At 43.4% G+C, this 14,231-nt stretch overlaps 1 protein-coding gene across 4 annotated transcripts in view; it reads right to left on the bottom strand.

The window, feature by feature from the left end:
- Positions 1–14,231, bottom strand: part of SAMD4A (sterile alpha motif domain containing 4A) — a 214,434-nt gene that overhangs the window by 86,747 nt on the left and 113,456 nt on the right. For all 4 annotated transcript variants that reach the window (XM_019451755.2, XM_019451758.2, XM_019451756.2 and 1 more), the window contains one exon: positions 1,488–2,006. In XM_019451755.2, the coding sequence (XP_019307300.1) occupies positions 1,488–2,006 (519 nt within the window). The remainder of the gene's footprint in view (positions 1–1,487; positions 2,007–14,231) is intronic.

The raw sequence follows: 14,231 nt of genomic DNA, 5'->3' as shown, positions 1-14,231 counted from the left end.
ACATCTCTCCCACCTATCAAAGAGTTTTGTAACAATTACTAGATTCTGTCCCTGACCCAGGAAACTTGGGCCAAAAAGCTCTGTCATCCAGCCTACATGTGTCTGCTTTAACAGTCCCAGCCATCACTCTTTGTCACACACAAGCTAGTGAAACTGTTCCCCGGATTACTAGTCTGTGAAACAGACTGTCCTCAGAACCTCTTACATAATAAATTAATGATGCAATAATCACTTAATTCCCCAAATGTACTAGTTATCAATATCTCAATGTAAAAATAGAGAAAAAAGGAATTAAAAATCTCATTTTGTAGCATTATGAATGCAGTATCTTAAGTATTTCCTCGGTTATTCCACTAAGGTCCTGTTTCAATTAATGTAGTTATAATTCGACACTCCTATGTATTTGAGAAAGCCATTTAAAAGGGCCCATTAGCAAAAAGATCCAAGTGGAGGTAGAGGCCAAGAAGCTGTCACCGCTAATTCTTAATACTCTCAGATCTTTTAATTGGGGGTTCCTGCATGTTGACAGGCACGTAAGGTCTAACCACAAAAGCTTTCCACTGAGAAAGTTATCTCACTGCAGACACTGTATTCACGAACACACGCAAGTAGCATGGATGATTTCTGTTCAATGACAGGCCCCCCTCCCATACTGTCACTTTACAGAAGCACAAATGGCACGTCTGTCACTTTGCTCAGCCTAAGTGGGGAGCCATACAGAGGATTCCCAGCCCTAGTCCCAGCTGTGAGCAGGGTACTTTGCCTTAGTGGTCAAAAGAGCAGAAAGCTGTCCTCTGCTCTCCCCTTCTGCAGAACGGTTCCTGACCCGCCTCTCCTAGGTGAGGCAGAGTGAGAAAAGGCCACAGCACAGAGCAGCATTCTCAAGTTAGCAAACCTACTTCCCTGGTCAGGAGGAAAAGTGCCCCCAACAACTGGGGCTAAAAACCAGAAAGTGCAAGGGAGGGAACATTCCAGGGTGAAATGAAAAAAAGGGGGAAAAAAAAAAAAAAGGAAGAAAGAAAGAAAACAGAAAAAAAAAAAAAACCCAAAGAAAATGCACAAACCCCATGAGGGCATCTGGTTAACCATGGGTTAGAATCAGGTTTAGAGAATCACTCATAACTCAGTGTTTTGGCAAATCCAAAAACTCCAGGGCGAAAGGCATGCGGGTAAAAGGCATTTCTGCTCGTGGAAACGGGAAGTTTCCTTCTTTCACCACTTACTCTTCTCTCAAACGTATTTATTTTTCAGTCTGTTTATAACCCAAATTTGGACCATCACTCATTTCTACCTGCCCAGCATTTTTATCCTTCCAGAGTCAAAAGAGCAACAGGTATGGGATGCAAAGATCCCCTTCCCACAGCCAATTCCCATCGGCCCGTCTCTCCCAGGGTCATGGGGTGCTCAGAGCAGACATTCGCAGTGGGACATGCCACACACAGCAAGTCACCAAAGCACACTGCTTTACGGGCTTCCTGGGAACTTACTTGTACTTGTGCTGGTTCCAATCGTATTGATTGTGGTGGGGACAGATGAAGAGGAGTAGAGGGGCACATGGCCGTTCTCACACCCCAGGCTTTTGTCCTGCCAGTTGGAGGCGTTGATGCAAATCCCCGAATCCCGAGAGTTCTGCCACCCATTGAGCTTGTCATCGGAGTTCTGTCTTTGGTGATAGTAGTGAGTCTGCCCATAATCCACAGAGTCTGAGCGGCTTCGGTTCTGGCCGCCGAAGCTGGTCGACGTGCGGTCCTCCAAGTGGTTCAGCCACATGGCTAAAGCACTGCGGTCTTCCAACGAAGTGGCCGGATGTATCAAAGCATAGGACAGCAGCTGCCTGCTCTCCTCGATGTGCTGGTTGTGTTCAATAGAGTGCGCCAGGATTTTGGGCAGCAGTTTCATATACTCAACTTTTGCATCGAGGTTTCCTGGCTTCAGCAAAGGCAGGTGAGTTAACAGGAGGGAAATCACTTTATCCTTGGATTCCTGTTGCCATTGGTTAATGATTCCTGAAAAGGAAAATATACGGGGCAAATAAGCAAATACACCCACAATGGCATGAAACACCGCACTGTAGAGAGAATTCCTATGGGTTAGAGTCTCAATCTATGTACCCTGGCTGAATGTTTCTCAAAATGGCCCACTCATCAGGTTGGATGACTGACTCCGGGATGTCGGGGGGCACTGACATCAATGAAACACAGAACAAATGTTCTTAGAGGTTCGGGTGCTCAATCTAATTCCCATTCAGGTCTCCAAAGAGGCTACAACTACTTTGGTACAACCAAATAGAACTTACAGCCCTGCACTCTTTCTTAGAAAAGTCCAGACACACCTTCAGATAGGGGGATAAGGAATAAGAAAATCTCCACAGAAAAGCAAGTGTTGTCAAATGTTCGTTGGATCTCTTGGAGGTAAGGCTGCTTTCCCTACCCCAGACATCTGTGGAAAAGTAGTTTACACCCTGGCAAAGGCATCTGTGTGAAGTAAAACTTCCTAGATGGAGAAATCTGTCAGAAAAAGAAAGAGCTCCCCTCATCTCAGTGCAGGATGCACTTTCTCATGAGAAGCTACCTCAGAAAACAATTGTGATCTCAAACCCAGGATGGGACTTAGCTCCAGTAGCACCTCCGATCACACGTGATAAGCAAGCTATTTTTCTTCATGTATAGAAAATCTGGTTAGTTGTCTTTATTATGGTAAAATATATATAACATAATATCTACTATTTTCACCATTTTCAAGCATGCAGTGGTGTGGCTTTAAGGACATTCACAATGTTGTGCAGCCATCACCACCATCCATCTCCAGATCTTTTTCATCTTTTCGAATTGAAACTCTGTACTCACTGAATGATCCCTCCATATTTCTCCCCTCCCCCAGCTCCTGGCAACCACCGCTGTATTTTCTGTCTGTCTATTTGACTACTCTAATTACCTCTTGTAAGTGAAATCATACAGTATTTGTCCTTTTGTGACTGGTTATTTCACTTGGTATCATGTCTTCAATGTTCATGTGTGAGAAGATCCATTTTTAACACACTCTCAAGGATCCCTTCTTGTTGCCTTCTACTCAAAACACACACTTGTTGCCTTTAGGTAAACATGGATAAACAATGTACTTTGCCTTGACTGGCCTTTGAGGAGTAGCTTGTTCTGGAAACTGATAGTTATCCTGAAGATCTCAGGCCACAAGAAAGAAAGCTCCCTTCCTGAAAAGACACTCCTGACAGCTGAAGACATTGCCTCTTGCCTACAAATTACCCTACAATAGGCCAGGGCAGGGCAGTCCTACTGGCTTTCAAGAGGAATCTGCAGAGTTGAAAGGGAGTATCTGGAATTTAGCAGAAGAACTTCACAATTCCATTAAGACAGAAACATAACAGAACAAGCTCAAGAATCATTGTTGACCAGAAGCTACAAATGCATCAGTCAAGTACTATAAAGCCCCTCGAGATCAAGGGTGTATTCAAAGAAAAGTATCAGGCAAGGAAGACATGATATATAACGAATGAATATAAGCTCCAGAACCTGGCAAACCTGGGCATGAATCCCAGATCTGCCACTTAATTTGCAGTGGGACCTTGTTAAGTTACTTCACCTACCTGAGCCTCAACTTCCTCATCAGTTAAGACTGTTACCAACAGCATCTGTCCCTCCTTGTGTGGTAATGCATTAAAAGGACCATCAAGTACTTGATGGTGGACATAATTTCTTCTACTTGTCTCTGCAGTACTCAGGCCCACATTAGAGCCATGTTGGTTGGTTTTGGATACCGAGTTTTAAAAGTAATATATAGAGTCTAAGGATTACCCAGGGAAGATCATTTAAAAATATCAGAGTTGGAAGAGGTAGGAAGTCAAAAGCTGAAAGAAAATGGGGCTACTGGGCTTACAGGTGAACTATATGAAGAGACACTCAACTCTTTTCAAGTGGGGATTTCATAAGAAGATGAAGAGCCAACTATTTGAAGTAGAAGTCTTCAAATCGAAGCGGCAGAGATTAAGATTGGATGTGGAGAAGAAATGAAGTGCCACAATGACAAAAGACCCAGAGGAGTCACCAAGGAAAGCCTTATAATCTATGTGCTGGAGGCCTGAAGAATAGAGATAGATGCCTAAGGAAGCACTGATGGATAGGAACGTAATGTGAGCTACACACGGTATTTAGAACTTCCTAATATTAAAAGAAAAGTGAAAAGAGGGAGGGGAAATTAATTGTAATGATGTATTTTCTTTAATCCAATGTATCAAAATACTATTTCAACTTGTAATCAACTATAAATTATTGAGGAAACATTCTACATGCCTGTCTTTGCATTAAGTCTTCGGAACGCAGGGTGTATATTACCACCGATATCACATCTTAACTTGGACTACCCACAGCGGAAGTGCTCAGAAGCCATGTATGCTGGAAGCTACAGAACGGGCTAGCCACAGAGCTGGAGACATTCAGATGGGGAAGGCGGATGGCAGGAGGGCACAAGTGACCTCAGCACGTCCCTCCCAGCTCCAGCTCTATATTTAGCTACCTGTCACCTGACAAAAGACAACCCTGGTGCATTCCGTTAGGTATGGCTTCCCTTTTAAAGTAGCTTTGGGAGACGGAGGAAGCACCAGCTCTAACTTCCCATCAATACATTTTCAGCAAACACCCAGCATGTTTTTAATTACAAGTATGCTTCGGATAAAGATAAAATCTATTCATTAAGCCCAAGGAGCTCAAGAGGCACTGGCAAGAAGCAAAAGGTCCTGAGAGGAAGATCAATCTGTCTGACGTCCATCAGATGATCAGATGTAGCTAGTATACATCCTGGAAAACGTAGACTTAGAAATACAATGTAGGAACAACTCTTAATACAAGTTCACGAGGCTGAGGAACTCCCTAGGTTTCTGCGAGGTCACTTCCCTGTTTGGGTATTCTACCCTTCTGCAAAAGGTCAGCCTTAAAAAAAAAAAAAGGGAACAAAAACAAAACATAAATAGGACTCAGAGTGCAAACTAAACATGTTATCTCCATGTAAGCACTCTGGGTCAGGGGTAACCTGGGAGCCAGAGGAGGAACAAGTGCAGCAAAGAGGAAAGGAAAACAAGAGACCTCTGGCCCTGGTCCCTCCCAGGCCTGAAACGGTTCTTTCTGCATTCTCGGTTCAGGGCTTGGATGCTGTGGGACTGTGGTGTAGCCAGGAAGACCACCCTGACTTTTGTGTACTGCCACTGGGAACATGGACCCAAGATAGCCCTCTGAGGGCTTGTACTACTGGATCAAACTATTCTGCAGCAACTACAGACACCACGCTGACAGCTGATGGTATTGAATGGTCTCTATGTGCCAGGCACTCTTCCAACCGCTGTGCGTGTAATTACTCATTTAAATCTCACAAGAAACTTATGAGATAGGTCCTATTACAGTCTAATTTTACAGATGAGGATACAGAGGCACAGAGAAGTCAAGCAATTTGCCTCAGGTCCCCCTGGCTAGTGAGGTGGCAGAATGGGGGTATACAAATGAGCATAAAGATACATAATGATTATCATGCTAGAAGAGTTTGGCCATAAGTTCAATACATTAATATTTATAATATAGATAATATGTGTAATGTGTAACATAGTATCCACATTATAAATATTATATCATATATGATATATAATTACATATAAAAGGTGTATATGTGTATTATATTTACAAAGACAATAATATGAATATATCAATAGAGTACATGGATCAGCAGAAGACTTGCCAGCTATGGAAGGGCAGGAAAAAAAGGAGTTGCAGAGACAACGTAGGTGATACTTACTGTGGGTTTTAAAATATGTCCACACCTTCTTTGACATTCCTGTCTAAAAGATGGAGCCTAATGAATTCATTTCTCCTTCAGGGCAGGCTAGACTTAGGGAGTCATTTCTAGCAAATTGAGTGTAGCGGAAAAGACAGTGTGTGAGTTCATGGATTAGGTTATAAAAGGCACTGGCGGCTTTTGCCTTGCTTTCTTTTGGGTTACTCACTCTGGGGGAAGTTAGCTACCATGCTATGACGATACTCAAAGAACCCAATAGGGAGAGGGGTCTTGAAAGTGAGGAACTGAGGCTTCCTGCCAACAGCTAGCACTAACTTGCTAGCCATGTGAGGGAACCATCTTGGAAGCAGAACCCCTGGCCCCTTAAGCCTTCAGATGACTGCACTCTGGACCACATTTGGGAGACCCTGAGCCAGAACCTCTCATATTCCTGATCCATAAGAATTGCATGTGATAACGTGTTTATTTTTCCTTATCTGCTAAGTTTTGGGTAATGTGTTATGTGATAAAAAAAAAATACAATATACCTCTTCAAAACTGGAATACACCTCTGGAAAAATTAAGCGTTAGCATTGGCTTTGAGCAGTTCAGCCCTTCAGGCAAAATCATTCCCATTCTGAGATCAACTCATGAAGCTAACCTGTTGCCACTCAACAGTCACCTCAGCCTCCCTCATCCTGATTATCCACTCGCCAAACAACTTTTGGACTATGATTTCGCTCCCGGTATCTTCATTCCTGGGTGAGAATGAACTGACCATACAGACTTGGATCGTCTCTTGCAAGATTCTGTGATGATAGCTTTTCAGGGCGAGTTAAATGGTTTCTGATCATGATTTGGCTTCCTGTGGAGGCCTTCCTGTGCTGAGTATATGGACTTGGAGTACATCTGGTCCCTCTGATGATGGCTCCTCATGGCAAGCTAATAAGCCAGGATTGCAAGGTCTACTACTTTCTAGTTAGTACTGAGTCAGTCTCTCAGGGTAAGCATCCCCAGGACACTGATCAGAGAATAAGCATCTCCACCTTCAAACAGAAGCCTGGTCCTACATGTGGGGACTTGGTACATGAGAGCTAGGTCCTGTCCAGCTGCCCTGCCCATTGGTCTTCTTTGCAGCATTCACACCACCTTCCAGAGAGCAAGGAGCTTTTACTGAGATGTGTAGTCAACAGATTTTCCTTACTGGGGAAGACTTAGAAATCCTGAAACTTGCAATGAGTCAATCACTTCTGTGATGCAGTTTCTGTTATCATACACCCCAATACCACTGTATTTAGTAGACACTCTGGAATACAGAGGTCCAAGAACAGCAAGATTCAATGGTGCCAACTCACCTCTACTACTTTCTCTGAATATTTTCTCTAGATAAGGAGCAAAGATGTTATTTGCTGGATGTTTTACGTGGGTAAAAGTTGATGATTTATAATTTACAAACCAGTGACATAGGAGTAGTAAAAAAATCCTGAAAGAGCTATAATAAAAGACCATGAGGATTAGGAAACTGTCCCAATTATTCTTAGAGTGACAAAGATTGTGCTTAAATACCAAGTCTGGTATTATTACTACACAAAAGTATGTCAATGTTTAAGGGTTCCAGTTGTTAGTAAATTACCCTTAAATTGCTATTTTATTATACCCTTGTTTTCGGTTTAATAACATTTACTATAAAAGGGTTTCTCACAAGTATATTTAGGCAATTTGTTCATGCGAGAAATGGTTGGAAATTAAGTGCACACACACAAGAAGTACTGTTTAAATAAATGCAATAAAAGGCAGGAATTCTAGTGGATCTTAAATGGTCAAATGCTCCTTGGAAGGATTTCTATTACACGTCATGTACTAAAGCTTTCTAAATGTAGTGCAACTCTGCACAACTTGGGGACAGATGGCCAGTGGTAATAACAGACACTATGCATTTGGTAGGAATGTGAGCTGACAGGGCACCTAAAAAGTCAGGGGGAAAAATGGCAAATCCCAACATGGCAACGGTGGGATTCTTGTGCTGGCACCTGCACTTGTCTATCGTCTCCTAAGGTGCCTACTTGAGCTAGAAATGACTGGACAAACACCCCCATAATTTGGTGGAGCCATATAAGACATGTGGATTAGACTAGCTGTTATGGGGAACTGGGACAGCATGCAGTTACTGAGCCCCTATAGCTACAAGTGGTGCTTTGAGCAGACATAAAGGACTGGATAGATAGAAACCTTCTCCGTTTTCAAGAAGGGTGACTGCCAGCTTCCAAGGTGGCTCCCATGGACCCTTGCCTTTCAGTATTCACACCCTTGTGTATTCTCCTCCCACACTGAATCCAAACAGGTCTGTGTGACCAATAGAGTGTGGTAAGGTGTTCTGAGATTAGGTCATAGAAGGCATTGTAGCTTCCACCTCCTCTCTTGGCTCCCTCACTCTGCAGGAAGGTAGCTACATCAATTATGAAGACACTCAGGCAGCCCTGGGGGAGGCTTGTGTGGGGAGGAAATCGGACCTCCTGCTAACAGCCAGCACCAACTTACCAGCCATGTGAGTGAGCTACCTTGGAAATGGATTCTCCAGTTCTAGTCAATATCTTGACTGCAACCATGCAAGAGACCTTAAGCCAGAACTACCCAGCAAGGTTGTCCCAAATTTCTGACCCTCAGAAAACTGTGAGGGGAAGATGATGTGAAGCTCTTAAGTTTTGGGGTGATCTGTTACACAGCAATAGTTGATGAATATAGCTTACTAGTTAACTAATTAGAGCTTCATGTTATTTGGTAAAAAAACAAAAAATCACTCAAAAATGCTACTGCCCCAGGGCTCCTGGGTGGCTCAGTTGGTTAAGCATCCAACTTCAGCTCAGGTCATAATCTCACAGTTTGTGAGTTCGAGCCCCGCATCGGGCTCTGTGCTGACAGCTTGGAGCCTGGAGCCTGCTTCGAATTCTGTCTCCCTCTCTCTCTGCTCCTCCCCCACTCATGCTCTGTTTCTCTCTCTTCTTCAAAAATAAATAAAAACAAAAACAAATTTTTTAATGCTACTGCCACCCCTTGAATTCACTAGAAAAGAAAGGAATCTATGTAGTAGACCGCATAGCCCATTATAACCATTAGAGCTTTCTCTGGGACCATGAGGGTCATTAGCTGTTGGTCATTCACTGACTATCCTCAAAGGGTACCTGTGACTTGAACAGACACCTACAATATCCACTTACCACTCCCAAGTGATCTGGTCATTCTTCCATGAGGTCTCCTTTGCTCCTGAAGGACCCAGACCAGTAGTCAACTAGTCCTGAGATCTTGGCCAAGAGCTCAAGTTAGGGCTGGGATTCACATTCAGGTTTCTGACCTCCTCCTGGCCATGGCTAACTTTTGCAGGTCTAAGGCTGCCCATTCCCAACAGGCACATAAAACTGGCCAGCTCCCCTGACCACCTGCCTCAGTTTTGACCTCATGTCTGTACAGACGACTCCCACATTTGTATCTCTGGCCCAGGTCTCATCTTGGATGCACATTCAGTTGCATCTTCTACACGTCCACTTGGATGATCTCAAAGTTACTCTGTCCAAAACTGAGTTCCCCCTCTTGCTGTCACTAGATCTGCTCCTTCGGTCCTCTGTTCTATCTCAGCAATGGCTCGTCTATCTTTCCAGTAGCTCAGGTTGAAACCTTCGAGCATCATGGACTGACTACTCCTCTTATATCCCATGTTTAATCTGTTAGCAACTCTGTGTGCTGAATCTTTAAAACATACCCAGATTCTAACCACCTCTCACCATGCTTCTGCATTCCATCCACCTCCTGCCCCACAAACAACATAACGAACAGAATCATCTTTTTATACTGGAAGATAGGTCATGTCACTTCTCTGATCAAACATTCCAACGGTTTCTCATCTCTGAGCAAAAGCCATACAATAATGTATTAGGTTCTCTATGATGGAACCTCATTCCCCACTACTGGTCCCTCGTTCTTTTCAGTCCATTTGGATTCCTTGTTGTTTCTTTCACATGCCAGATATGTGCTACCCCTCAACCTTTGCATTTGCTGTTTCTTCTGCCTGGAATGCTTTTTCCCCTACCCAGATCCACATCCAGCCCCTCTCAGTTATGTCTTTGCTTAAATGTTGCCTTCTGAGTGAGAACTTCTCTGTCCACAGTATTTTAAATTGCCCATATTACTCCCTCACCTTACACTTCCTTATCCACCGTGCCTTGCTTTATTTTTCTCCACAGCATTTACCATGTGACCTGTTGTATATCACACCTATTTTCTGTACTTCTCCACTAGACAATAGCTCTATGTGGCTAGTAATGTTGTGCCCATTTTCCCATGCATTGTCATTTCTTTATCAATTGCGTTTTTAAATGGCTACATAAAGTTGTTCCCAGGCATTTTGTTTGAGAGTGGTTTGTTAGACTTTGGGATTTCTTACTCAAATCTTAGGCACTTCCTAGAAATTTCTTTTAAATGAAGAATCGGTGACCTGCAAACTATTGTAGGTGTCACGGGTCACCCCGAAACAGTTCAGTCACCTCTTTCTAGTTGGACTGTGCAGAATTCTGATTACTTTTAGCTTTAGTGTCAAATAAAAACAGGAACGTGTAAAAGAGGAAAATAAAATGACTAACTTAATTTTCAAAATCTTTACTACATTCCCCTCTCAGTATTGTTAGGATGGAAAATTTCCCCACGTGCTGGAAAACAAAAGCATAATGGGTGATTTTCTTGATTGTAACTGACACCAATTAAAGTAATCTTCATGATAAAGATTCATTAGGCTGAGGCAGCAGAATTAGATGTATTTAATATGACTCTCTTGCAAACATCTGTTGAAGAAAGAAAGAAAACCAATGCCAATAGGGCTGTGTTAAAACTATTGTAACATCCAAATTTTTTGGCCGTAAGTAATTATGTTCTAATAAAACCTCACAGGAATGGGTCTCCTAAGAGTCATATAAATTAGAGATGAAGAAAATGTTACCTTACTCTTGACAAATGCAAGACAAATCCTTACAAACCACATTCAGCTAGTTTTTTTTATACCAAAAACCTCTCAGAGGAGAGGCCATAAATGTTCCCAAAGCAGGAAGTTTTCCCACTCACTAAACTTCAGTGCCGTTCTCGCACTCCCAGACCACCACTGACAAAACCCCACACACCACAGAATGACTCTCCATTAGTATTTCAGAATAATGAATTGGCAATCCTCATGCTGACCTTGCAAAGGAGGAAAACATGCTTTGTCCGAGAACACTCAGATTCGGGCCTTATTCCATGAGCAGCTCTACAAATGAGAACTTTGAAAGAAGCACACTGTTGCCCAGGTAGCCTACCTGCCATCGTATTTATTAGTGAAGAACTCCAGGCTAAAATCTTTGGCAATGGCCAGATGGAGTCCATAAGGAGTGTCCTGAGAGAAATATACACAGGTCAAATCTCAAAGGAATAGTTCATGCTTGATCCAACAGACCAAACTGAACAACAGCCACTTCCCACAATAGGTTTACAAACCTGGGAAGGGCCGATTCACCTGTGACAACAGGGGGCCATTCTGTGTCTTTAAATGAGTCTGGGCTGTTAAGTCTCACACTTTCTAAAATAATGTGGAAGTTGCTCAGCAACTTACAGGCAAAATTTCCCATCCTGAGAGATGGGAATCCAAAGTGTAAGTGTGAATGTAAGAGCCCTGTGATGTGTGTAAATACTGTCACCAAGGAACAGCACATATACATCCCCAAAATAGACGTGCCAGAAAAGTTGACAGTAAAATTCATGCATCACTCATTTAGGTATGAAATCTGAAATACATGTAAAAGTTATTCTAGGGGAGGAGAGAATGGACAATTTTGTGGAGGGAGGATATTCAAATCCATGGTCACAAATTAACTGTTACTGTATTTGAAAAAAAGGGCCTAATCAACTGTGTAAGGATTGAGTTGGGTAAGCAACCCCCAAAACGTTTCCAATCCTGCTTGCTTTTCCTGATTAGTTAGGTATAGCCCTGTAGAGGGAGTGAGAGGCACACCTCTCCTTCTGGTTCTCTTGAGCTATTAGCCAACTCCAGGAATTTATGCAAAGGCAAGCAGAAAAGGCAGTTTATTTTCTTTCACCTGTTCTTTGTGCATCAAACTCATTTTCAGGTAAGTAGGTCTGTTGATGTGCTCAGAATAAGGTTGTTTTGGTTTTCTTGAGAAAGGGAGCTACTTTTTAATTCCTAAAGTCCTCTGTTAAGAAGGAAGAAAGGCAGGAAGGACAATAGAAAAGGATGAAGTTCTGTAATCAGAAATGAGAATGGCCAAGGCCGTTTCTGTCCTTTTGGGCTATTCCCTCCTTCTGGGCATCCCACTTTGAAATTAAAGAGACCCAGAGGTCAGTGGCTGGACCAGAATCAGGGGCACTAACCAGATGAGGACGCTTTGCTTTAGCAGACTTTGTGGGAAAGTTGCAGGAGGAGACAAGAGCTCACAGCCCATATTATAGACTACAGACAAAGCTTCTCGTGCCATCCTTTCTGAGCCTCAAACATACCGTCTAGAATTCTAAACCAAAAGAGGACCCAAAAACAGCAAGAGGACTTATATAACACTGGTCCAGTGCTGGGAGTGACAGCAGTGGCCCATTTTGTTTTTTAAAAAAAAACTTTTTTTAATGTTTATTTATTTTTGACTGAGAGAGAGAGAGAGAGAGAGAGAGAGCGCGCGAGGGGAGGAGGGGGAGAGAGGGGGGCAGGGGCAGAGAGAGAGGAAAACACAGAATCTGAAGCAGGCTCTAGGCTCTGAGCCGTCAGCACAGAGCCCAACGCTGGGCTCGAACTCACAGACTGCGAGATCATGACCTGAGCCGAAGTCGGACATTCAACCAACTGAGCCACCCAGGCACGCTCCATTTTGTTTTAATCTAGCTTTACACCACCACCTTTAAGGGGAGATGTATTTATTAAGCTGTTGGGTCTTTATCTTTAGTCCCTATCAATGTTGATGGCCCAGTGTTAGGGTCTGTCCTCCTCAATGGGGTGTGTGGGGTCAGAGATAGCCATGGGAAAAGTTTTGTACCCCACAGAAATGTCCACAATACAAAAAAATTGGAGAGAATCAGACCAGAGAGGTAGAAAAAATACGTTAAGAAGGCCTCCATTTATAGAACCAACCAGCAACTCTGTAAGGAATAGAATCCATTTTCTAAAATAACCCCCAGAACCTCCAGCAGACCTCCAATCAGCATCCAACACATTATTTACTGGAAAAAAACACAAAAAGCTTAATCGATTATCACTACACCAATGGAGACAACTTGTGGCAGTTCAAATCTTAAAAGATTTATCATCAAATATTTTCTGCTGTAGATATGCCCTGCATACATCAAAACCCTTCCCCTCGTGCTCCCCATCCTCATCCATGATGTGGCTTAAGAATCTGCCTCCTCCCTGTTGATCTGCTCTAGCCCTCACTGCCTCTCTACCACACAGACCAGCTCAATAATGTACATGCTGTATGACTCTCTCCTGAATGAAGACTGCTGGCTCCCCTGAGGGCTGGGACAGTGCCTCCCATTTATGTGTCTCTTAATGCTTGTCTAGGTCAGTGCTGATCACGCAGGCTTGCTGGACCACACTGGACAAAAGATACATGTGCTTTTCCCATCCAAGTACTAACTAGGCCCGACCCTGCTTAGCTTCCAAGATCAGAAGAGATCGGGCACGTTCAGGGTGGTATGGCCGTAGACACATGTGCTTTTCTATCATAACTGCTGACACAGCAGATCTGTTCCTTCCCAGCTTTGTCTGTCTCTGGTTAGGGTGGTAAGTGTCAACAGCAGAAACCTTCGGACTAGGGCAGAATAGTGAGGGGACACTGGGCTCTAGCAGAAGGGGAGCTCTGGCCTCCCTTCGGGGGTGGATGCCGCTCGTGTCTTCACATTAGCTCCTCCCGAGGTCCTCCTGAGGTTCAGTCAGCTTTCAAAGAGCCATCTCCCACCAACCTACATACACACACACACACACACACACACACACACATACACACACGTGGAAGCCGAGCTGTCTGGAGACTCAGACCCCAAGACATAGGTTACAAGTACCTAAGATATGCTCGGTTGTCTTGGATGTCCTTTCTGAGGTATTCACTTCCAAAAACTGTAGGAGCATTAGGTGCTCTAAGTGACTTGAGGAAAAGAAAGATAAGAAAGCATAGCGACTGAGAGCATAGATTCTAGCTGTGTTGTCTGGGCTTGAATCTTGAATTCCAACCATCCATTTGGGTAGCAGTGTGACCTTGGGCAATTCACTTAACTGCTCTACACACTTCGGTTTCCTCATTTGGAAAATGGGATACCTCATAGGACTGTTAAGATGTTTGAATTATTTAACTTGTGTAAAGCAAGGGACCACTGTTTGGCCCATAGTGAATGCTATAAAATTGTTAATGATGGTCACCATCATAGAAGGGACCAGGGCAATG

Source organism: Panthera pardus, unplaced genomic scaffold (assembly GCF_024362965.1).
Source record: "Panthera pardus isolate Hobbes unplaced genomic scaffold, ASM2436296v1 HiC_scaffold_24, whole genome shotgun sequence".
Taxonomy (NCBI): domain Eukaryota; kingdom Metazoa; phylum Chordata; class Mammalia; order Carnivora; family Felidae; genus Panthera; species Panthera pardus.
This window is presented reverse-complemented; position numbering and strand designations above follow the sequence as displayed.